This window comes from Nicotiana tabacum, chromosome 3, assembly GCF_000715075.1.
Source record: "Nicotiana tabacum cultivar K326 chromosome 3, ASM71507v2, whole genome shotgun sequence".
NCBI lineage: Eukaryota > Viridiplantae > Streptophyta > Magnoliopsida > Solanales > Solanaceae > Nicotiana > Nicotiana tabacum.
The window spans coordinates 110138589-110163962 of record NC_134082.1 but is presented as its reverse complement, the minus strand read 5'-3'; the positions used below and the strand labels follow the sequence as shown (position 1 = coordinate 110163962).

The 25374-nt window shown below is 37.5% G+C and overlaps 1 protein-coding gene across 1 annotated transcript; it reads left to right on the top strand.

Annotated features, from left to right (window-relative positions):
- The first annotated feature begins 9219 nt into the window (after positions 1–9219).
- LOC107785787 (uncharacterized) lies at positions 9220–12134 on the top strand. The gene is made up of 2 exons (XM_016607158.2): positions 9220–11282; positions 11620–12134. The coding sequence occupies exons 1-2, from the start codon at positions 9470–9472 to the stop codon at positions 11823–11825; spliced, it is 2019 nt and encodes a 672-aa protein (XP_016462644.1). The 5' UTR covers positions 9220–9469; the 3' UTR covers positions 11826–12134.
- Positions 12135–25374: the final 13240 nt, after the last annotated feature.

Sequence of the window (25374 nt, the reverse complement as noted above, 5' to 3'; positions counted from 1 at the left end):
ATTTAGGATCGTGACCAGTGCTCAGGAGCAAATGCCCCCAAATAAGCCTCATCGGGATTTTACAGAAAATCGAACAGAGTTTCCCCTATTTTTGGACTATCCAAAAAAAATTCCTATCTCAAAATCAACAACCAACCATCCTAATATCAAACCAAACAATTGATAACTTATCAATTAACCAAAATAAGTCTCCACCATTACTAATCAACCCACTAACAACCAGAAACACTAATTATCTCCAACTTTGATAATAAAGAACGGTACTCAACATAAGACTATAATAACAAAATAATACTCATGACACTAATATATTGACTATGGAGCGACTCTAAGAGTTCAAAGAAAAGACCATAATAATAAATAAAATCTCTGCCCACGCGAACAAGTGTGAGGCTCACCAAGAACTATCAACATGTGCGCTCTAATTAACGAAATCCTTGCCTGCTTCAACTGATGTCTTTGTAAAAAAAAATTAGCGAAATGAGTCGCTAGCTCAGTGAATAATAACACTTAACTATAACCATTTTTATTGGGGACAAGTCAGAAAACATGCTAGTATCTCAAGCAGAAAATAACATCAAAATGCCCTTTCAGAAACAATAAATAATTTCCAGTCTCATCATGCTTTTCTTGTAGTATAATACAATTAACATTTCAGCAATAAGCTCGGTAACCACTGTATAATATCAGTAATCACATTTGGGAGGTTTCAATGAACAGATCATGCAATTGGTATAGATGTGGACTTCTTCGCAAGAAATCAAATATAACGGTAGTTCATACTCGAGGGAAATCGGTAATGGTATGCTAGTTCTACCTTCCCACTAGTGAGGGCTATAACTATACTTTATAATCGGTAAATAAAAGGTGCACCAGGTCTAACGAACCCGCCTTTAGCTACTGGATCCTTCAAAGTCTACTCTCATTTATACTTGTCTCTGTATCCGTATATACTCATAGGAAAATATTTTAAAACAATATAGGGCATTTCGGTTCTTATCAAATCATGAAATTTCATTTTGATAATAGTAAATTCAAGTAATGGTATAACATATCTAGTGACAACAAGAATATTCAAAAACGACGGTAATCATGTCAAATAACTATTTCGGTATCATATCGAGTAAAAGACTTGTCCCACATATGACTCGAAATAATCGGTAACATATTCATATTAAAAAAATCATGTGTAAATAATGCAAGTTATGAAAACACAAATTGCGGTAAGATTACTACTCACAATACTCGTGCCGAAATACCAAATGCTTCACCTCGAGCAATTCATACAACTTCCTCCAATCAATCTATAATTACATAATACTGTTAATTTCCATGTTTAGACTAATTTAGAATACCCAACCCTTGAGGTTTCATATTTGACTCTTAATTCGTCGAATTATATTTACTCATAGAACTAGTCCATAATCTATCAATTTCAAACTATTTAGTATAATTTATTCCTCTAAAATTAGACCCATCAGTGCTTAAACCAAGTCTTTATAGCCTTATTGTCCATAGAATTTTTGTTTTTAAACAAACTGATATTGAATTCTTTTGTACTTTGTGAAATCGTATAGATGCAGTAAAATAATTTAACAGACGATAAAGAGAACGTTACCCTCTTGAGCCGAAGGAGATTTGCTACTTTCAATTCCAGCTCCTAGTTCTTCTTAAAGTCTCTGTCCAAAGCTTTCTTCTTCGTCTTCTTCTTCTTCTTTTCCTCTTTTCCAGTCACGGCTTACTGTTAAAGTCCCTTTTTCCGTACTCTTAAATTGATATTAAGTAACAGATAAGGTTTTAGACTTTCCCCTCTATAATCAAATTCCCTCCTAGATTTTCTCGGCACTTCATTGCTTTTGGTCTTCTTTTGTTTTACTGATGCTTTGTGGCCTAAGGAATTTTCTTGTTTTTAAAATCACCCCCCCCCCCCCCTTTTTTTTGCTTCTTACTTGACTAGATGGGCTAAGGCCCAAAAATTGCATTCACTCTTTATTTTATTATTATTTCCTTTTTTTGTTGTTATCTTATAGTATTTGATTTCTATTCTTTATTTATTATATATATTATTATTATTTTGCAAAGTCCTTAACTACTCATTATTTAATAGGAGATATTACAGCTAGGACCTTTCGTAGGTGCTCCAGTTGTTCCTCCAATATTATGTTACCACAATATCAGCAAGTAGATGTAACGACCCGCACGGTCATTTTGAGCTCTTGTGCATCGTTTGGCGGTTTGAGGCAATAAACACCTCTACATCAGGTATTATGACTTGTACGCAATAAATTCTCATCTCGAAAGCTTTAAGTTGGAAGAATCGACTAAGATTGGATTTTTTTAAGTAAACGGACTCGGAATCGAGATTTGAAGGTTCCAGCAGGTTCGTATGATGATTTCGGACTTGGGCGTATTTCACATCGGTTTTTGGATGACCCGGGAGCGTTTCAGTGCCTATTATGGAAGTTAGCATTTCGGAAGAATTTCATAAATTTGGGTTGAAGTGCATTTCAAAGTTATCGATGTTCGTTTGGAACTTAGAGTCTGAGAATAGCTCTGTATGGTTATTCTGGTATTAGGAGCGCGTCCGGAAGTGGTTTGGAGGTTTGTAGGTCATTTTGTAGTCGTTTGGCAAAAGTTAGAAATTTAACGGTTTTTAAGAAGTTTGATTGGAAGTGGACATCTTGATATCTGGGTTGGAATCTGATTCCAAAAATTTGGAGTAGGTCCGTAATGTCAAATGTGACTTGTGTGCATATTTTGAGGTCAATCGGGCGTCATCTGATAGGTTTCGGCATCAAATGAGGAAGTTTGAAGATCTAAAGTTCATAAAGATTGAATTAGAGTGGCGATTCATGGTTTTAGCATTGTTTGATGTGATTTGAGGCCTCGAGCAGGTGTGCATTATATTTTGGAAGTGGTTAGTGTGATTGGACGGGGTCCCGGGGGCCTCGGGTGGATTCCGGATGGTTAACGGATCGAAAATAGAATTTGAGGAAGGGCTGAGGTAGCTGGGCATCTGGTGTAATCGCACTTGCATGAAGAGGGCCGCAGGTGCGAGCCTGCAGGTGTGGGAAATGACTCGCATAAGTGGATTTTTGCTGGGGGAGGCGTGGACTGCAAATGCAGTCGAGTTCCGCAAAAGAGGGACAGCAGCCGCAGGTGCGGGCTAGTAGGTTTGAGCCATGAGCCACAGAAGCAAAGAAAGGAGGACAGCCCCGGGCACCGCACCTGTGGTGCCTTGGCCGCACCTGCGGGACCGCAAGTGCGAGGTAAGTGGTCGTCGGTTCGGGCATGGGCGCAGATGCGGTCCCTTGAGCTCGCAGGTGCAGAGCTTGGCCAGCAGGGGAAAATGCACACCTGCGTTGGCTTCTCCGCAGGTGCGGCCAAGGCACCACAGGTGCGGAAAACCTGGAGGTAGTAAGGTTCATTTAATACGGAACTTAGACCAATTTTTACACATTTTCGCTCACTCCTTGGGCGATTTTAGAGCTTCTTGAGAGGGATTTTCACCTAGCTTGTGGAGGTAAGTAATTTCTACCTAATGTAAGATAAATACATAGTTTGTGGGTAGATTATAACATGTAAGTTAGTGGAAATCATGCGTTTAGATAAAACCTAGAGTTTGATAAAAATGAGATTCTACCACGAAAATGATTATGAAACTTAGTGAAAATCATATATTATATTCCTAAGGTTATGAGTAACAACTTTCTTTAAAAAATTTCGGAAACCGGGCATGTGGGCCGAAGAGTGAATTTTAGGAATCTTGCATTTAGAGTTGGGAAATTTCCTTCATAGTTAGAATATGAACTCTTGAGCATATATTGATTAGTTTTTACACTATCTGAATAGTTTTAGATCGTTCGGCTCCAATTTGAGGGTTTGAGCACATTCTTGAGTTTGGAAGTAGGCATTGGGACGAGGTAAGTCTCCTTTCTAACCTTGTAAGAGGGAATTAACCCCATAGTGAACTAAATTATTATGTGCTTCTATTTGTGGGGGCTACGTACGCACGAGGTGATGAGAGTTCGTACGTAGCTACTAGCTATGCCTATGCCCGGGTAGTTTTAGGCTTACATCATGCCTTTTTGATATTGTTGTTAATTTATGTTTATTGTTTGACTTGAGATGAAGCGAGATTGAGTTAGCTTATTAAATGTTTTGAAAGGAGTTGAAATTGAGGAAAAGTTGGGAACTTAAAGGTTTTTCATTTGACATTCATAATTTAAAAAGAATTGAGGAATGCTTTAATAACTAAAGAAATCTGTGTGTAACCGCGTCGTATGTATGTTTCGCGAGCGGGAAAATTTCTTTAAAATCTTCACGTTGAATTCTCTTTATTTTAAAAAGAATTAAGAAAAAGATTATGATTTATTAATAGATTTATATTTGACCGTGTCACATGTATGATTCACGAGCGGGGTAATTCCTTAAATTTATATTTGACCGCGTCGCACGTATAATTTGCAAGCGGGTATTTCCTTCTACTACTCTCATGGGAGCGGGCCGATTGCCTCGGCAGTTTAATAAATGCATTTATGGTTCGCGCGTTCGACCCTCGATAGTGCACAGTTTACTCTTATGTTGGATCGGGCCGTACGCCTCGGCATTTTTTATATATAATATCCTCATGGAATCGTGCTTAATATTTGGCAAGAAGCCAGTGTATCTGAGGAATTTTTCCCCGATTTGAATCATGACAACTTCTTTGATGAAATACATTATATCTATATATTACTGAGGGAACTTGCTAGTTGAGAGCTTGAGTAAAATTATAAAGAGGGAAATTTTACCATGTATTTTATACTTGTTTGTTTCATATATTTACTCTGTCTCATATTTATTTACTTATTTACTGGTATTTTATTGTTAGCCCATAGTAAATGTCAAAGTCGACCCCTTGTCACTACTTCTTCGAGGTTAGACTGGATACTTACAGGGCATGTTGTTTATATACTTATGCTACACTTCTGCACTAAATGTGCATGATCTGGTGTAGGTGCATCTAGATATCAGTCCGGCGTGCATCTTTAATTACTACGAGACTCAGCGGTGAGCTGCCTTCTGAGCCCGTTCTGCAGCAGCCGAAGTCTTTCTTTTGCTTGTATTTTCTATTCCGGACAGTTAGTGTATTGTATTTAAAATTCCTAGTAAATGCTCATGTACTTGTGACACTGGGTTCTAGAATGATTATGGGATATTCAGTATTAAGATTTGAAAATATTATTAATTATTCTGCAAAGTTCATCTTTTTACTAGTTAAATTGAAAGAAATTTATGATTTCAAAATATAAAAATAAGAATTTTATTAACTATTTAGTGTTGGCTTGCCTGACAGAGGTTTCCGATGCCAACGACCTTTAATGGATTTGGGTCATGACAGTAGACCGCTACGAATTCATCAATGTACTCTCAGAAAACTTGGTTCATCAAGGTGTAAAATGTGGCTAGAGCAGTAGTCAAGCCGAATGGCATGTACTACCCATATCTTGTCACACAGGTCGTTTTGTGTTCATCTTCCTCAGCAATTCAGACTTGCCAGTAACATGTCTTTTGGTCTATTTTAGCAAACACCGTAGCAGCTCCCAATCTATCGAACAAGTCTGCCAATAGCTGGATAGGGTACTTGTTCTTCACGGTAATTTTGTTTAGGGCACAATAATCCACACAGAGTCGTAGGGTGCCATCCCGTTTCTTTTGGAATAGCACAGGGGACTTGGAGGGCACAATTATCCCTGTGTCTAGCATTTCCCTTAACTGTCTGAAGCTCGGTGAGTTCAGGTTGTGACATTCTGTAAGGTGCCTGGGCAGGTGGCTTCACACCCGGCACCAACTCAATCTTATGGTCTATAGTGCGCCTAGGGGGGAGTCTTCTTGTCATGTCTTGTGGCATGAAGTCTTCAAACTCCTCTAGCAGCTCTTTCACAGGTGTAGGAATGGTACTCGAAAAGCATTTTATATCTTCAATACAGAGGGTAGTCAGGAATGTAGGTTCATGCCTTCTGACTCCATTCTTCAACTGCAGGGCCGAGATGTTCTCAGCGGTCACATTTATGGTTGTGCATGGGATAATGTAGGGCTTGGTCGTGTTTGCTCCCATCATCAGTAGCATGTCGGCATATGGTACAAAAATAGTGTTGGTTTGCCTCATGAATTCCAACCCAACATCAGCTCGAAGTCATCTCTCATCACCACGCGCAAGTTGAATTTTCCATCATAAGGACCAAGCTTCACTGGCACTCCTTTGCTATTCCACCCACTAGCTGAGGCGGTGAGTTAATAGCCTTGATACGACCTCTTCCCTTTCCCACAAATAGACCAAGGCACTCTATCTGAGTTGAGGTTAAGTAGTTGTGAGTAGTGCCAGTGTCTATCATCGTTCGGATGGGCTTGCCATTAATTTTCATCTTGATGAACATCAAGGTCGTCTCGTGGTTAAGAGAAGGCCTCTCATCCACCTTCTTTTTCCCTTTCTTAGTGGTTGGGCATGGGTACTTCATCTTACGGATACCAGCACTAGTTCCCATTAAGGCCTCGAAAATTGAACAAACAAGTGCGTTGAAGGCATCTGTTTGTTCTATTTGGTCAGCATCATCTGTGTCGCCATCCATCCCATCATCAAAAGTTTGATAGACGTTAGTCTGTGCTTGTGGGAATTCATCATTCCAATATGGCCCGCCGCAATGACGACATCCTGAAAGGGGCTTCCTCCCCCGATCCTAGTTGTGAAACGCAACACTATTGCTGCCTGAGGAAGGAGTATAAGATTTGGTTGCACTCTGATCTCCTCCACTTCTGCTAGGGCCACCATTGCTAGGATGGCCCCCTTTGTATCCTCCACGGACATGCGATTGAGGCCTATCCTTCCGAGCTTCCACTTGATAGTCCCCAAGTCATTCTGCTGCTTGTATCGCCTTGGGTAAAGTGTCTACCCTTTGTCTTTGCAGCTCCATATGGGCGTAAGGTTTCAAACCTTCCAGGAATGTGAAGAGTTTGTCTTTGTCTCCCATATCCTGTATGTTCAGCATGAGTGCGGAGAATTCTCGCACTTATATCCCACACTAACTTGGTCTGGCGGAGCTCCCATAGCTTCATTTGTGCATTATGCTCAACATTTTTGGGGAAGAACTGTAGGAGTCTGACCGCCTTCAGTTCTGCCCAAGTCTCGATAGTATCTTCACTAGTCCTGATGGCTTCGTATTTCATTTGCCACCAGAGTTTAGCATCACCCTGAAGATACATGGCAACAGTTGCTACATTTTTTGCTTCTTCTAACTCCCTCACATCATCAAAGTACCGTTTGATGTCGAAGATGAAGTTCTCCACTGCCTTGGTATTCCAAGCTCCATTGTATGGTTTAGGCTCAGGAATCTTTAGGTTTTGTGACATAGGGGTGAGGTTCGCAACACCCCCTATCTGGTTTATGCCTCCTCGAAGTAGTCCTTGTAGTAAAGCATTGACAACATTGAGCTGGCATGTCAAGTTGTCTATGGTTTGTTGCATGGCAGTCACCTTGTCTACCTCTTGTACCCTATAGGCTAAATCCCTGGTCCACACCCATTGGAGGACCTCGAATTTACTAAAAATTCCGGTTGCCTCTGTGGCTGCCATTTGTTGGTCTCCTTCAGAGTCGCGACTGATATTCGCAATATCACCTTCGGCCTGCCGTATCCTGCGGTCCAGGTCGTCCAACATTCGAACTAGGTTGGTTCTTAGATCAGGCACCATATTCACGATGGGTCGTAATATGCCAACCGTCTCTTCAAGGGCCGCAATGTGGTCCCCATGATTCACCATGGTCAGAAATGGTGGTAATGACAATGTGTTCCCTTGTCCGATGTCTAACTTAGGCTCTGATACCAACTGTTACGCGACACCTTCTTGATATTCCTTGGAAGGGCGACGTAAGGTTAAGCAAACGATGTTTGTGCAGTTATTATCCGCCAACTGGGGTCCCCTCCATGTGCTAGATGATATTGTCAGTGTCGTATGGAAAAATCAATGTCAAGAGCAATTGAGAAAACAGAAAAGAGAATTGAGAATGAAAGAAAAGTTGATTGCATTAATGAAAGCTATTACAGAAAAGCAACACGGTGTCGAGGGAGAGAGACACCAGTACAGAGAATTGTTTGCTTGCTAGAAAGTTTGATTGTTTGATCCCCCTGATAAAGCTTAAAAAAATAAACCAAAGTTACAAGACTTAACCTAACTAAGCTAGAGAGACATAATGGAAATACATGAAATAAAACTACTCTATATTTACAATGAAAAAGACTTATATTCCTACAAGGTGGAAGCAAGTCCGTTGGCAGCAACCTTATCTTTAGCATCAGAGTATGCGCGCGTGGCACTGTCTGCGCGCGCAGCACTGTTGGCATCTACCTGCGGCTGGGTGCAGGCGAGGGCAATCAGTGGGGCGACATAGGCACAAGCGTACTTGTCACTTGACGCATCCAAGACCATGGGGTCGCCCATGATGCTAGGCGTTAGGAGGCTTACCAGGATGCCATAAGGCATGTCCAAGGGGTCATGGCCCATGGGGCATGGCTGGAGAGCCGCTCATGACAAGACACATGTTGTAAACCTGGACGAAGCATGTTAGCATTATATATCCCAGATTTGTAATGATTATTTTTGTCATCAAAAGCAATGCCCTTTAGTTTCGATTTGAGTTGCAAACTCTGCTTCAACTCAGAAAGGCCCCAAAAGATACTTTATCTCATACGTGAATTAGCCGCATTTTCTTGAGTCCCACCCTATTTGTACTTGTGGTTCACTTTGTTTGCTTTTTAAGTTAAATCTGGGATACCATGAGGCTGCTAGATCTTATTTTTTTTTTTTTTTTTTTTTAAAGGGACGCTTTGGAGCCTCTTCATTGGAGTCACTAGGAGGGGACCATAAATTTAACTCCTTCTTAGACTTCCTATGCTTAATATCATAACGGTCTCAACCTTAGTATCATATTCTATACTTCTGTTTTTCTTCTTTAATCATATTTAAACTCTTCTACCATTTCGTCTCCAGTTACTTCATTCGTGCATCACAATTCCTGCTCATAGTTGGATGAACACGAATTTAAAGTTCAGTTGAGAATGAGTGTCATCGTATTTTATGTGTACATTTTAAACTCTTTTTCATATATGTATACAAAGGTAAAACTGAAAAAAAAAATCACATAGCTTACACTAAATCTGCGTTTAGTCAGATGAAATGGTCTCATGATTCAGCCCACATGTTTGTCAAAAACACTTTCTCTCTCTCTGTCGGGGGAGTTGCAACTTGGTAGTATTATTTATGTACGATTAAACATGAATAACAACAAAACACATTGCTGACTAATGCTAACTTGTGAAAATGAAACCCTACCTGCCCACCAGCCAGGAAATTAATTAATAAATTAATAAAACTACAACCTTCCATAGAAATGAACTCCAGTAGGAACATTCTCTGACTACTCAGAAAGCTAGCAATGAACTCCCATAACTCCCACCCCTCAAAGAAAACAGCTGCTAACAACTCTGCCATTTACTTCAACATGACATGCAACAGTAGTAGTTGCTTGTTATGCACCATTACTGAAACAGGTACATCTGCACGAAGAAAATTAATTATAGCTCAATGCTTCAAAGATTTGCCTCTTCTCACAGATGATAAAAACCTTGTCATTACCTTAAGATGCCTATGGAATATTGCTCTGGCTCAACCTGATGACTCTGAATTTCCATTTCTCGGCGTTTTTAATTGCATGACTAGACTTCTCAACAGGTGCATCCGTGACCAAAAATGGCTTTCGAGTGGCAAAAACATGTACATCCCTTACTATGCAGCTCACATTATTGGCTCTTATACCATGAATAAATCTCGATTTTCTGTCTTAGCTGTTAATTCAGGTGTAATTTCGCCATTAATTGAGCTTTTAAGAGGAAAGATAACATGGGTTGAGCAAAGAGTAGGTGTTAGAGCACTTGGTCACATTGCGAGACATAGAAGAACATTTGAAGACATTAAAGTCTACGAAATGGAAATCACAAAGCTAGCTATGGACATAGTTTCGAAATGCATTCAAACTATTTACAGTGAGTTTGTGGTCAAGAAAAGTGAAAATAGAGTAGAATATCATCGTCACTTGATGATAAAAGGTCTAGGAGGATTAGAAATGGAGAATAGAAAAGCAGAGTCTTGGGCTTTCCAAATGCAAAGCTGGTCTCTTTACCTTCTCAACTGCTTTGTTAGAAACAAAAGAAACATCAATTTGATATGCAAATTAGAAGAATTTCTCAAGAAATTATGTGGTATATGGGGTGGATTACACAACCAGAATTCTTTCGTCTCTGGTATTGGCCTAATCAAAAGTCTATGCCACAGTGAAATTGGTCGAAGAAACATAGCACAATCAGAAGGAATTGTAGAAAGTATCTGCAATCTCTCCAGGTCTTCAGACGAATGGCAATTATGGGCAATTGAAAGTCTTTTGTTACTTGTCAAAGATCCAAATACAAGAAGCGCAGTAACAAACATTGCTGCTCCTTTACTTGCTGATTTAGTAGAACTCAGAACTATTAAAGGTAGAAGAAAAATGGGTGACGTGATAACGCAAGTAATCTTACAAGATTATGGAAAAATTAAGTATGGTCAATTGGCTTTCAACAGAAAAGGATCACAAAAAGCTATTGAAGAGATTTGGGACTTGAAGGTGGAAAAAAGGAAAAGGGATAAATTAATGTCCAAAGAAGAAGTAACGGAAAGAGAGCTTTTGGTTGCCATATTAAAACGTGAAGGAAATAGGAAATTTTGGTCAGCTGAAATTGAAGCAGCTGTAAACAAGTATACAAAGGCTTTGGATTTGTGCCCACTAAAATTAAGAAAAGAAAGGATTGTTCTTTATAGCAATAGAGCTCAATGTCATTTAATTCTGGAAGAAGCAGAGTTAGCTATTAGTGATACAACTCGAGCACTATGTTTATCAGGTGAAATGAGGCCTCACATTAAGAGTTTGTGGCGAAGATCACAGGCTTATGACATGAAAGGATTGGCTAGATTAAGTTTAATGGATTGTTTGAGGTTCATTAACGAACGTAGCAAGTTGAATAATGGAAAGAGAAGCAGCAGAAGGAAGATACCGTACTATGCAATGAGCATGTTGAACAAGCAGATGACAGCCACGTGGATTTTCGCGGGTGTCGCCAAGTCCATGGCAGATGACATTAATGAGAATGGAAGTCATAAATCCAGGGACCAGCATGTCTTAGCAGGTGGAAAAATGAAAGGGAAAATCTTAAAAAGTAAGTGCAAAATTATTTTTGTTCAGGATGCTTATTTCATGCTCCAATTTTAGTTCTACCAGTTCACAGCGCAAAGTATGAGTTCTCAGCTGACAAAAAAGATTTCTTTAGTTTGACAAGTGTAAAAGAATTTGCAAACTATCAGATGATACAGATCACCTAAAATATGATGGCATATAACAATCTATAAAAAGAGGGATGAATAACCTGAAATATAAGACACGTTAAAAATGTGAATTTTTTAATATTGCCATGCATATAAATTTAATCTTTTTTAGTTCCCACCCCCCAAATATTACTAATCTAATGAATATATTTGGGATTGTCCTTAAAACAGGCATGCCTACCCACGGGAGCGACAAGGAGCAGCGGCTCTTGAAAAAGGGACGGCTTTGGAGAAGGCTGAATAGTACAAGTCGGAGAAGCAAAGGCGTTATTGAACCATTGCTGAAACGTTTAAAAAAAAGGAAAAGCGTAGATGTACAAAAAAAAAAGTCAAATAGTCTTTTGTTCGCCAACGAAACTAAAGTTCGAGCCATTTGAGAAGGAAAATAGTCCAACCAGTTTGATTATAGAGCAGCTCATGTTCAAACGCCGAATTAAGAATATTCTCTATTTCGATAGTCTAATGTCCACTTGAACGCTCTATTCAACTCGGTCAAATTCTTATAACCGACAGAAGCTTGCGTTCTTTCTTTTTTTGGGATAGGGTTTTGTCCAATGTTTCCCCTTTTTTGGGGAAACAAAAATCACTTGGAAGCTAATCATATTTGGGCATCTCTGACTGAAGAGTGAAGGAAAAATATGATTTTTGTTCAACTTTATTAATCCTTTTCAGGCAACTCTCTTTTTGGTTTGATATATGGTCCTCGTTGACAAGACAACTCAACAAATACACCATAAATGGACACCAAATAGATGAAAAAATTTTGTTTTGTGTCTCGTACAACTGATACTAGTGTAACTTTTTTGTCTCACAGTTTTGTGGACCCGGATTTTTGTGGACCCAGAAGTGTAAGATTGGGGTCCACAAATTTGTGAGATAAAAAGGCGCCTCATACAACTAATGTAAGTCGCATGAGATACAAAATAAAACTTCTCAAATAGATAAGATTTGTAGCATAGATCTGCTGAGGTATCGTATCGTACCTAACCCGCTAACATAGATTTGTGCGTTCCTAATGCTGAAAACTAGTGTGCGCTTTGCGTATGTTACATTTATTTATTTTATTACTAGAGAATTTGGAATAAAAGAATCATAATAAATTTTGTGATTTTATAATAAAACTAAATGCAGTCTGATCAAATAAACAACCAAAAATAGATAAATATAATTTAGGAAGTCATGGTCTACTCTTGAGGTAACCCCTAGAGCAAAAATTACAAAGAATCATCCTCAAGGTTGATTTTATATATATACACACACGTGTGTGTGCACGACGCAGATGTTTTTCAAATATTTTTTCTTAGTTTATAATATTTTACTTTTTAGAACTGCGGTTAATTATTTAAATTGTACAATGGTTAGTTTACTTTGTTATTTAATATACATATATATTTATCTAGATAAGTATATCTTGGCGAAATAATTTTTCTTCTCCCCATTTGATATATGTATTGTTTAAATCCTTAATTAGAGAGTCGAATATTATTTTGCGAAAGGTTTCTCCATTGTTCTTTATTTCCTTGTTCCCTCTTCCTTCCTTGTTCATTTCTTCCCTCTTTTTGTTCTTTTCTACATTTTCACCCACTAACCACTATTTCATCTAAAACTTTTGATAATGTTATTTTTTGTAAAATAATTGTTACGATACGGATTTCCCATCTTTGAGAGTCGTGATGGTGCCTACTAAGGTGAGCTAGGCAAGCCAATCATTTAACTACTTATTTCATTACTCAATTATTTCTTTAAAACCAATATAGGACGATAATATGAAAACAGCGGAACTTTAAATAATTAAGCAGAAGATAACAATTAAATATCTAAAATCTGCATCTATTAAAACTCTTAAAACCTAAAGCACCCAAAACCTGGTGTCACAGTGTCACAGTCGGTCTAAGATTTACTACATACAAAGTCTGAAGAAAATAACAATACACTATTTCCGAATAAAAGGAAAATGAAACAGGAAATAGGAATAAAGGAGACGCCAGGGCCTGCGGACGCCTGCAGGTCTACCTTGGATCTCCGCGTGGACTGAAGGTAGCCTCTACACTACGGTCCAAAAGCTGCTCCGGGATCTGCATAATGCAGAATGTAGTATCAGCACAACCGACCCCATGTGCTGGTAAGTGTCTAGCCTAACCTCGGCGAAGTAATGACGAGGCTAGGACCAGACTACAAAATAAACCTGTACAGTCCAAATATATATACAGCGGAAAAAAAATACATAAATAAACAAATAAAAATAGGAGGGGAAAATATGCTTCGGGGAATAACAGGTAAAATAGAATATCAAGAGAATTATAAAGGAATCAAAATCAACCACTAACAAGAATAAGGAAAACAAAGGCAGATTTCACTTTCTTTTCACATTTTGTTGCAGGCGTGCAACCCAATCCCAATTCTTGTACCTCGTGGCAGGCGTGCCACCCGCTCCCATTTTATTTATCTCGTGGTAGGTATACCACCCGCTCCCATTTCATTATATCTTGTGGTAGGCGTACCATCCGCTCCCATTTCATTATATCTTGTGGTAGGCGTATCACCCGCTCCTATTTCATTATATCTTGTTGTAGGCGTACCACCCGCTCCCATTTCATTATATCTTGTGGTAGGTGTACCACCCGCTCCCATTTCATTATATCTTGTGGTAGGCGTACCACCCGCTCCCATTTACAAGCCAACAATAATCACAAGGAATTTCGGCTAGGGAACAAGAGTAATATAACAACTTCCCGGCAAGGGAACAATGATATTTTAACAACATTCCCGACAAGGGAACAATGGTGATAATAACATAGGAAGTTCAATAAACCACAATGGATTCATAACAATTATAATACAAGACTCACGGGCATGCTTGACACCAACGTATAGATACTCGTCACCATGCTTATACGTCGTACTCCACAATTAGCATGTAGCAAATAAGACACAACTCCTAATCCCTCAAGCTAAGGTTAGATCAAACACTTACCTCGATGCACGAACACAATTCATGTTTCAATTATAGCTTTACCCGTTGATTCCACCACCAATTCGCTCGAATCTAGCCACAAGTTACTTAATTACATCAATAAACGCAAAATGAATCAACCTCAATGCATGAAAATGAATTTTCTAAAGTTTTACCCAAAAATTCAAAAATCGCCCCCGGGCCCACATGGTCAAAATCCGAGATTCGAACCAAAACCCGATTACCCATTCCCCCAGAAACCCAAATATAAGATTATTTTGAAATCGGACCTCAAATCGAGGTCCAAATTCCCAATTTTTAGAAAACCTAGGTTCTACCCAAAACACCCAATTTCCCCCATGAAAATCATTGATTTTTGAGTTGAAATCATGTGAAAAGATGTTAATGATTGAAGAAAATGAGTTAGAACTCACTTACCAATGTTTTGGAGAAGAACAGTTGTTTGAAAATCGCCTCTTATATTTTTGGGGTTTTGAAAAATGAAAAATAACTGAAATCTCGTCGTAATATATCCCTCTTAGACCCCCTGTGCGGACCGCACAAAATGGAGTGCGGTCGTACATCTCACCAGGTTGACTGCAGTGACATGTTCTAGTATTTTAGCCATAACATTCTCAACAGATATCCAAATTGTTATTTTTTTTACCTTTCTGGAAACTAAAAACAAAGGTCTACAACTTTCAGTTTTGAATCATCTCAAAATTCCTTGTAGATTAAAAGATATAGGCTTCCGAAGTCAGCCCAGTGAAATGTTCTTCACCGCGGACCGCACAAAATCTAGTGCGGCCGCAAAGCCCTCATCGCGGTCCGCACAAAATCCAGTGCGGCCGCACAAGCCCCTCCGCGGAAGCATTCCTTTTTGTGCGGACCACACTGGTCTGTTCAGAGGCCTTCCACCTCTCTGAACCTGCAACAACTATGTTTTTAAGCCTAAGACATCCCGGAACCTACCCGAAACTCACCCGAGCCCTCGGAACTTCAAACCAAGTGTGCATACTAACCCAAAAATATCATATGGACTTACTCGTGCGATCACATCATCAAAATAACATGTAAAATCACGAATTAAACCTCAAAACTCAACATTTTCATCAAGAACTCTCAAAGTTCATAACTCTTCAACCGGAAGTCCAACTCACGTCAAATAAACTCTGTTTTTTACCAAATTTTACAGTTATCTTTCAAATACTATAACAAGTTTGTACCAGGCTCTAGAACCAAAATACGGGCCCAATAACAATAGTTTCAAACATTAATTCTTTTCTTTAATTCCTAGATAATTCAATAAAATAATTTCTTTCAAAAATTAATTTCTAAGGCTTGGGACCTCGGAATTCATTTCCGGGCATACGCCCAAGTCCCATAATTTACTGCGGACCTCCCGGGATCGTCGGAATACGGATCTGGGTCCGTTTGCTCAAAATGTTGACCAAAGTCAACCATAATCAAATTTTAACTCTAGAATTTCTATTTCTCTTATTTTCACATTGAAGGCTTTCCAGGTATAAGTTCAGACCACGCACGCAAATCAAGGTGGGATAAAAAGGAGGTTTTTAAGCCTCGAAACACTGAATCATCACAATAATCAAGTCAATTCCTCTTTTACTTCCTCTTAGTTTCTGCGAAACAATAGTAAATTCTCTTTTTTCTTGAAATAGCTCCTCCTAACAATCATAAATGCAACCATTTCATTTTTGAATATATTCGGCAAAAAATTTTGTGGCAATCTTAATTGCTACCTATTGTCATTATTACAATCATTTCACTCTTCCTTTTGGACAGAAGAAAACATATATTTATAGAAAATTGACATGGAAAAGAAAAAATAAAAATAAAGTATACAAATGTCCGTATCACTGCATATCTCTGAATGAATTCTTTTTTTAATACTATATAACCTCATTTTTACTTTTTAATGAGGCATATGAAGCACAAAACCTTCATAATTATATAGTAAACTAGTTTCTCGACGCGTGCATTAATTTCTAATATCTATAAGCTTTTATACACGAAAGAACAAGGTAACAGTTACTGCATGTGATGATCAGTGTGAATCTTCGTATAGAGACTTGTTTGTCGAAGTCAGGATAATTAAATATTGTCTGAACCTACGAAAAGGAACCATCCAAATTTAAATAGATACATGTGATTTTTCCAACAAGCTCAATATCTCTATCACTTCACTTAGGGCTTTGATTCCCGATCCGTTGGATTATGCTTACGCTCTATACCTCTACCCATAATTCTATTTTATGGTCCAAAGCTTACATTAACGATCAATTAAACAAGGAAATAAGCGAGGAAATAATATGATTTGAAGCTCATGTTTGTGCGGTCGATATTTTTATTTATTCTATAAATAAGGCATTTAGGTTATTTAGAAGGATAATTAGATTTCTAGCATTTTTGTTTAGGGGTTCGACTTTTATAATAACATAAATATTGATTTAGATTTAATGTAGAGTTAGATTTATATATATATATATCTATATTGGCTTTTTTATTTGATGCTAATTCAGCATAGTATTCTTTATTTGCTCATAAATAAAGTTTATTTAAAATGTAGTAATTATTCAAGTGCTAGAGTACTGATTAAGGAGGATCAAGACCCTTTTATTTATTTAAATAAATAAATAAGGAGCACAAAAACTACCTCTTTCAGAAGACACGATTTTTCATGAGTTTGAACGTGTGTCTTTTGAAATTTGAGTTTGAATATGTAGATGTATTGCAAATAATAAACATGACTCAATAGAGCTTATTAACTATTTCGTTCATTTTTTGTCACCCAATTGTTTTTGTTCGATATAAAAAAGTTAGACACTTTTAATTTTATTCTCCCTTACGTTTAATTTTCTTAATGTTCAGTACATACAACTGGTAGACAAAAAATAAGTTATTATCATCATAAATAAATACTAATTTCTTAGTTCATAAACACCAATAGTAAAATCACATTAATGTTGTTATATATATATATATATATATATATATATATATATAAAATTACATCGAGTTGTTATATATAGCAGTATTATTTAATAATTGTATTACTATAAATAGAAAGAAAAAAAACCTGTATCTTTTCTCTCTCAAGAGTTGTGTTGTTTAATAAAATAACTAAGTACTTGAAAAATTCCTAATGGCTAAACAACTAAATAATTTCTTTAAAATTTAATTATTAATGAAAACATTAACTATTTAGAGAAACATGATAAATCTATATCTAATGTAAGAGATTTTAAATATATAATAAAAGGTCACCAACCTTTAAATTATGTCTAATGTAACCCTAATTTATTTCATAATCTCAAAAATATGTTCAAATAATAATGAAGCCTAATCTACGTCTTACTAACCTTGAAACTATAATCTTTCACATATCTGTAAATTGTATGACAATAATGTTTAACCCAAAAAAATAGTTTTCAAGGTCAAAGCAATAATTTTATATGATGGGCCACAAGCAACAGATTCAATCCGAAAGATATAAAATTTCATTAATACAACGTGATAGAGAAGTGAGAAATAAATTCAATGACAGATAATAATAAAAATAAAGCAGAGAAGAAAGAATTCTTATTGAATGATCCTTAATAGGATAATGAGCCGAACAGAGCTTGAAGGGCCGAACTATGGCTAACTTGAGAGCAATATGCTATAAATTACAATGTATAGAATTGTAAAGAAGAAAATTAGATTTCTCTGATGGTGGTAAAAGTATGTCTATTTATAGGGTTAAATCTAGGTAACTAGTCTCCTTGAATTATTGGTCCATTATGAGCATTTACTCAATTCATCCATTACTTTTGGAAGACTTGTAAAAGCTATGTAAATGCTGAAATTCCGTAACTGATGAGTTAATTTCGTAATTGATGAGTTAATTCCATAACTGATGAGTTAATTCCGTAACTGATGTGTCAATCCCGTGCATGTTAAGTCAATCTCGTGCCTGTTGAGTCAATCTTATAATTGATTGTCTTGTTCTTACAGTTACAATCATTTATTGCATTTGTTAATAATTGATTTGTAACTGATGGTGTAATGATGGTAAATCCCATATAATCCGGGATTAATTGAATCCTTCCTCATTTGTAATTATGAGATATTCTCACGCACCTGATCCGGGCTATTTCATGATGATCAGTTCCGAGGCTAACAAGCACGGTACGAGTATGGTCGGTCCCGGGGGTGTTTCACATATCATCTTTACATGTCATTCTTCACTTTTCTTCAAACTTTGCTGACACATGTCTCCATTTAATAGACCCACATGACGAGTCTAATTTTTACTAATACAGATAGTTCTAGTCCCCCCACTTTTCGGTTACTCACTATGATGTGACCGGGAAGTGGAAGATTTTATCCTTTTCATCCTTGTCTCTGCCTCATTAAAAACCTTGCCAGAAAAACCCAATAGGGACAAAAATCGGACGAAGGAAAAAAGAGTACAGAACTTAGAGATTCAGATGATAACCCCACCGCTTATATTCCTTTCGTCAATAATAGGTTGGTTTACCCCTGTTTTGATTCGGGGTTTGAAGACAAATCTTTGCCTTATGTTTGCAAAGTTTGATATATAAATTTCGGCTTTATTTTCTGTCTATTTTAATGTTTGGGTTTTTGTTTCACCCTTTAACTTTGCATTGAAAATACTTCAATGCTTCGTGACTTTTTTGAATAAGCACGAATTATAAAGAGGGCCCTTTTATGAACGACACTTAATGAAGAAGACGTCTCAACTTCATAATGGTGTAAACATACGAAAGAAGAAATAGGAACACACATGTTCCTTTGAACAATTTTGAGGAAAGTTTTGTATCATTCTATCTTTTGACTTATATAATAGTTTACATATATTTAAGTATCATCTATAACTCTTTCGTAACTGTTTTTTTTACAACAAATTCATAAAAAATTCAAGGGTATATCTTGCAACCCATGATTAAATATTGCATTTAACCTAAACATTCATAAGATTTTCAAATTTACATCTACGAGTGTATTCTTCATAGGTTTTTGAATCAGGCTTGCATTTTTGGCTTGTAACTTTGCTCTTAACTTTCGATTTGTTGGGTAGACCTTAGGTTTGACTTGAATTCTGATTTTTCTAGTCTTCTTTGCCTTCCATATATATAGTCCCCCAAGTGTTAGAGCTTTGAAGTATGAAATCTCGAGCATTTGATTATTCCTTCCATGTGGTCCATTTCCTGAAAAGTAAAAACATATGGGACTCGGAGGTATATATTTTAGATGATGACTGCTTAACCCTTTTTATTTCATCAGAAGGGTTGTAACCTAGACCGGGAATAATATAGTGTTCTTTGTGTCTTTCAGGTCTAATATCATCATTTGGCATTTTAGGGAATTTATCCGAGTACAAGTTTTTCTTGGAACTTTAGAAAATTATTTGAGTGCTCATACTTAGTCTTTTAGACTTAAAATATATATTTGGATGCATCGTTACATGTGCGATGTCTTAATGTTTTACCTTTGGGTGTCTAACTTTTATATAAAAGAGGACCTTTTTATATACTTTAAACGCTATGAAGAGGACGTCTCCTTTTCATTCAGGCGTAAAATAGGATCGATTGATTCGAGTAGACTTTTAGTCTGAGGAAATATTAATCCAGGTAGGATTTACAAGAGTATTGACCCCATTAAGATTTATGGGAATATTGATCCCGGTAAGACATTGAGTTTGATGGAATATTGATCCCAAATAAATATATATCTTAGTAGATTTGACCTGAGGAGACATTTATCTGATTGGATTTTGAACCCAAATTGGAGTATATGAACATACTTCTAAGTAGAGAGGGACACATGTCCAAAATAATATTTGAAATTTTCATTTATATATACGGGATAATCGATTCGAGTCATAATACAATTAGCCATTAAGAAAGGCCTATATATTTAACTTGGATGGTCGTTGTTGGACGAATATAAGTCACGTGTTTGTTCAAAGTGAACTTTATTCTGGTGGCATATTTGCATACCTTTATCTTGACTTAGATGTAAAACTCTCGTTTTTTATCATGGAATTCTTGACTTTGACATGGAGTTCTCGATCCTTTTTGTATAGTATATGTATTTTTGAAGAACTCATTCAACACTGTTTGAAGTGTTTATGTTTGATATGAGCAAGACAACTAATTGAGTTGAGATGGTAATTAATGTCGGAATACTCTTAGGAATTCTATCTCCCAAGGCAATCAATTGCTTATATCACTTCTTATAATGTCTGGTCAAATTGAATAATCTTCAAGTATAAGTAATCTCCCTAGTGTTTGAGTTTTGAGTTATGAGAACTCAAACACTGGAATCATTTTTTGACAGTCTGCAGTTTAATAGTCCCCAGTAGGATAGTTAGTTTCGATATTGATGGACTTTCAAATAGTCCAGTTCCAACATAGAGACGGTACCGAAGCTCTTTTTATCAAATATTTGTTACTCTGGATGGGAACTACGGAGGTTCCAAAATGTTGCCGAAATCGGAGTAATTTTCACTGCTTTCTTTATAAATTTCTCGCATCATATATTTTGTTTGTTTTGGCCCATGTGGTATTTTAGCTTTTGGAGCCTTGAATATTCTCAAATATAATTCTCCTTCAACAAGACAGTAGAGGATGAGACGTACTCAGAGTTATCGAGAGCATGCTTGTCTTTGAATAAAGTCTCATTCTACAGGTAATAAATGAATATTATGCCAATTCAAAATTAAATTAGTCAGGCTTACCTCATTTTTATTCTAATTGATGATAGATCAGGGATGGCTCGATCCCGAGACTGTTTGATCCGGAAACGAAATTTCTCAATAAGAGCCCGGGGTTGCTTTCGGAGTTAGTGATATCAACATTAGATCCGAGACTAGCACATCCGGCTCGATTTTCTTGGGCTGCATAGTTTTCTTGGATTTGATCAATCGTTAAATCAATATTTTTGCTCTGAGTCCCCAAGCTAATTTAAGCCCTTTAGCATATGCTTCATACTCGGCTTTGTTGTTAGTAATAAAATAACTTTTATGAATTATCTAACTACTTTTCCTGATAGACATTAAGCATTATCCCTAACTCGGAAAGTTTAGTACTTGTGGACCTAATTGTGTAGAAGGTCCATATCCCGAGAATTATACCAGAAATAACATGTGCTATTTTTTTTAGCTTCGGGTAATATGTTCGAGCTAAAATTAATCATGAAATCTGCTAAATTTTTGATTTTATAGTCGTACGTGGCAAATAAATAATATCACATTCACTTTGTGACGACCCGGCCAGTCGTCTCATGAGTTACCGCTCCGTTTTTTCCATTTCAACTTCTTTATGCTTCGTTATCCGTGTTTTTGTGGTATCGGATTGGTCGGATCGAGTCCGAAATGAGTTTGGTGAAGTTTGAGACACTTAGTCTCTTTTAAGAAGGCTTAAGTTGGAAAAGTCAACCGGATGTTGACTTGTATGTTAGAAGGCTCGAAAGTGAGTTTTGATGGTTCGGTTAGCTTCGGGAGGTGATTTGTGACTTAGGAGCGCGATCGGAATGGGTTTGGAGTTGTAGAGAAGATTTGGGTTTAAATTGGCGAAGTTGATATTTTGGTGATTTCTGGTTGATAGGCGAGATTTTGATATAGGGGTCAGAATGGAATTCCGAGAGTTGTAGTAGCTTCATTGTGTCATTTGGAATGTGTGTGCAAAATTTCAGGTCATTCGAACGAGATTTAATAGACTTTTTGATTGAAAGCATAATTTAAGAGTTCTTGGAGTTCTTAGGCTTGAATCCTATGTTAAATTAGTGATGTGATATTGTTGTGAGCGTTCCGAAGTTTTGAACAAGTTTGAACGATGTCATGGGATGTGTTGGTATAATTGGTTTGAAGTTCCGGGGATTTCGGGATGTTTTAGGCCAAAAATCATAGCTGTAGCAGGTCCAGAAGGGTTGCAGGCCTCGGAACCCACAGCGCGGTCCGCACAAAATGAAGTGCGTCCGCGGTAGGTGTTGTGCGGACCGCACAAAATGCAATGCGGCCACAGTGGGGAACATTTCACTGGTCCTACTTCGGAAGCTCATATCTTTTGATCTACAAGGAATTGTGAGATGATTCAAAAACAAAAGTTGTAGCCCTTCATGTCTAGTTTCTAGAAAGGTAAAGATATTATAATTTGGCCATCTGTAGCGAAAGATATGGCCAAAATACTGAAGCCTATCACTATAGATGAAAATCTATGCGGCCGCAGTCGTTTTTGTGCGGACCGCACTGGTTTTGTGCGGACCGCGGTCGTTTTTGTGCGGTCCGCAGAGGTAGAAATTCGTGGAGTACTCTATAAATATGAGGTTTTGGGTTTTATTTAATATTTTGACCTAGAGAGCTCGGATCTTGGCGATTTTTTGAAGGTTTTTCAAGAAATTCATCGGGGTAAGTGATTCTAACTCAGATTTGGCTAGAGTACATGAATCTATCATTAAATTCATCATTTAATTCGTGATTTGGGATGGAATTTGGGAAGAAAATTTGTGGAATCTTCCAAAAATATAAAATGATGATTTCAAAGACCAAATGGTACCGGAATTGGATAATTTTGGTATGGTTAAACTCGTGAGGGTATGAGGATTCTGAAAATATAATTTTTACCCGATTCCGAGATGTGGGCCCGGGGCTCTGGTTTTGGTAGTTTCGGGAATCGTGCCCTTTGTTGATTGTTTTCGCTTGGGCTTTGTTCCCTTAGAGTATTGTGACGTATTCGTTCTGATTTTGGATAGATTCGGCGCGCGTGGAGGTCGAGTCGAGGGGCAAAGGCATCGCGAGTTAGAGATTTAGCCGGTTCGAGGTTAGTAATGATTGTAAATGATGCTCTGAGGGTTGGAAACTCCAGATTTTGCACATCGTAGTGCTATATTGAGGTGAGACACATGCTTGATGACGAGCGTGGGGTTGTGCACTATTGGAGATTGTGACTTGGTCCATCCCAATTGATGATTTTACCGCGTATTTGACTGAAACTTATTTGCTATCATCATGATTTGGGCTGATTGCCATATTTAGGCTTTGTGCCAACTATTTGAATCCTTCAGGGATTTTTATTACTATTTCCTCACTATTTTGACTTATTACTTGAACTTGGTCATGTTATTTTCCACTGTTTTACTACTCAGCCATTTTACTCAGTTTTGAGACTTAAATGATATTTTGGGCTGAGAAATACTGTTTTACTATTGCCCGAGGGGCTTGTGATGATTTTTGGACTGAGTAAGGCCGAGGGCCTAGTTGTGAGGATACATTGATACTGATATGAGGCTGAGGGCCTGAGATACATAAATATGCCACGAGGTGGCTTGATTGATATGAGGCCGAGGGCCTAGATTTGATGCCATGAGATAGCTTGATATTGCGCTTGGGCCGTAAGGGGCCCCTCCCGGAGTCTGTACACCCCTAGTGAGCTCGGGTAACCATTATGATGTGAGATTGAACCCGAGGGGCTGATATTATTCTGAGATTGAGCCTGGGGGGCTGGTACTGTTCTGAGATGTTACTAGAGGGCCGGATTCGTTGATACTGTGCCCGAGGGGCGAACTTCTATTTGTTTACTTACCTATCAATTACTTGTTTTACTTGTTGAAAAGGGATTTTACTTGACTCTTCACTGTTTTACTATTTTAAGTGATTTTTTACTGCTTTAGCATAGAATGCCTTGTGTTTTACGTGTTTTCTTACTTTCAGTCGTTATTTACATTTGTTACTCACTGAGTTGGATTACTCACTTTACTCCCTGCACCCTGTGTGCAAATTCAGGCGTAGCTGGTACCACTCCTGAGTGATGATTCCTCCAGTTCCAGGCGGTTTTTTGGAGACTACGAGGCAGTTGTTGACGTCCGCAGCCCCGTGTCTCTACTTCTCTATCATTTGTGTTTCCTTTCAAACACTTGTAGTAGTTTATGACTTTAGCAGACTAGTATTATGGTTTAGAGATGCTCGTGACTTGTGATACCCCGGTTACGGATGTGTCGGGTTGGACTTTCCGCATTGTTATCGATATTTCTGCTATTTAGTATTGTTTAAATCATGTTTAGACTATTTTTTATGTTGATTAACTTCTTTAAAAGTTAAGTTGGGTTGAACTGGCTGTCTTTGTCTTCACGAGAGACGTCATCATGACCGGGTTTGGGGTTAGGGTTGTGACACACTTAGTTCGACTACTAATTTAGCTAGCCTTCCTGACAGTTCATGGTTATGCAAAATATTGCGTAATGAAAATATAGTGACTACGGGCATTGAATGATATTGAAATAAAGCCTTAGATTTAAGGCAACTACAATTAATGCCAACTTATCAAAATGTAGATATGTAGTTTCTATATCTAAGAGCATTTTATAATAGATAGGAGAATGTCTGCCTTTATCTTCTTGAATTAAAATTGCATTTACCGAGACATCCGAGATAATTTGGTGTACCGGCAATCATCTTTCTCCTCGGAATTTTGAAAGTAATGATGTGTTGTTGTTAGATAGCAAGTTCGAATGATTCGACTTTTCGGACTAAACCGATCTTTCAAAGTTCTGTAACTTTATAATGTATTATTTGACTCTAGTTTCTTCTTTTGCTTGACCGGATTATACCGCGGGTCAATATTGAGCATATAAACATGAACCTTTCTTCCTCGTGGTTTGTTCTATCCCGCAGCCATCTCTTCTTTTTCAGTTGTTAGGTGTGGTATCTTTGTAAGCAATCTCGTGGTTGTTTTACCCATGTTCCTCCTAATCTTCATTCTTCTCCTATGAAATTTTACAATTTAGCAAGGTAATTCCTTAACTATTCGGGTAGATCCGGATCTTTTCCAGCCCGTGAAGAAAATCTCGTATCTCTTTTGCTTGGACCTTTTTTAGATTTTTGCGTTTAGATTCGGATCACCCAAGAATCACATCTGTTTGATCTCCGGACGTGTTTTTGACTTTCAATTGAA

What these genes read in the sequence shown, in the direction of transcription:
- LOC107785787 (XM_016607158.2), top strand. Translation starts at nt 9,470, where the DNA reads ATGAACTCCCATAACTCCCACCCCTCAAAGAAAACAGCTGCTAACAAC. An exon ending in GAAAGGGAAAATCTTAAAAA is followed by an intron (nt 11,283 to 11,619) that starts GTAAGTGCAAAA and finishes TCCTTAAAACAG; the next exon opens with GCATGCCTACCCACGGGAGC.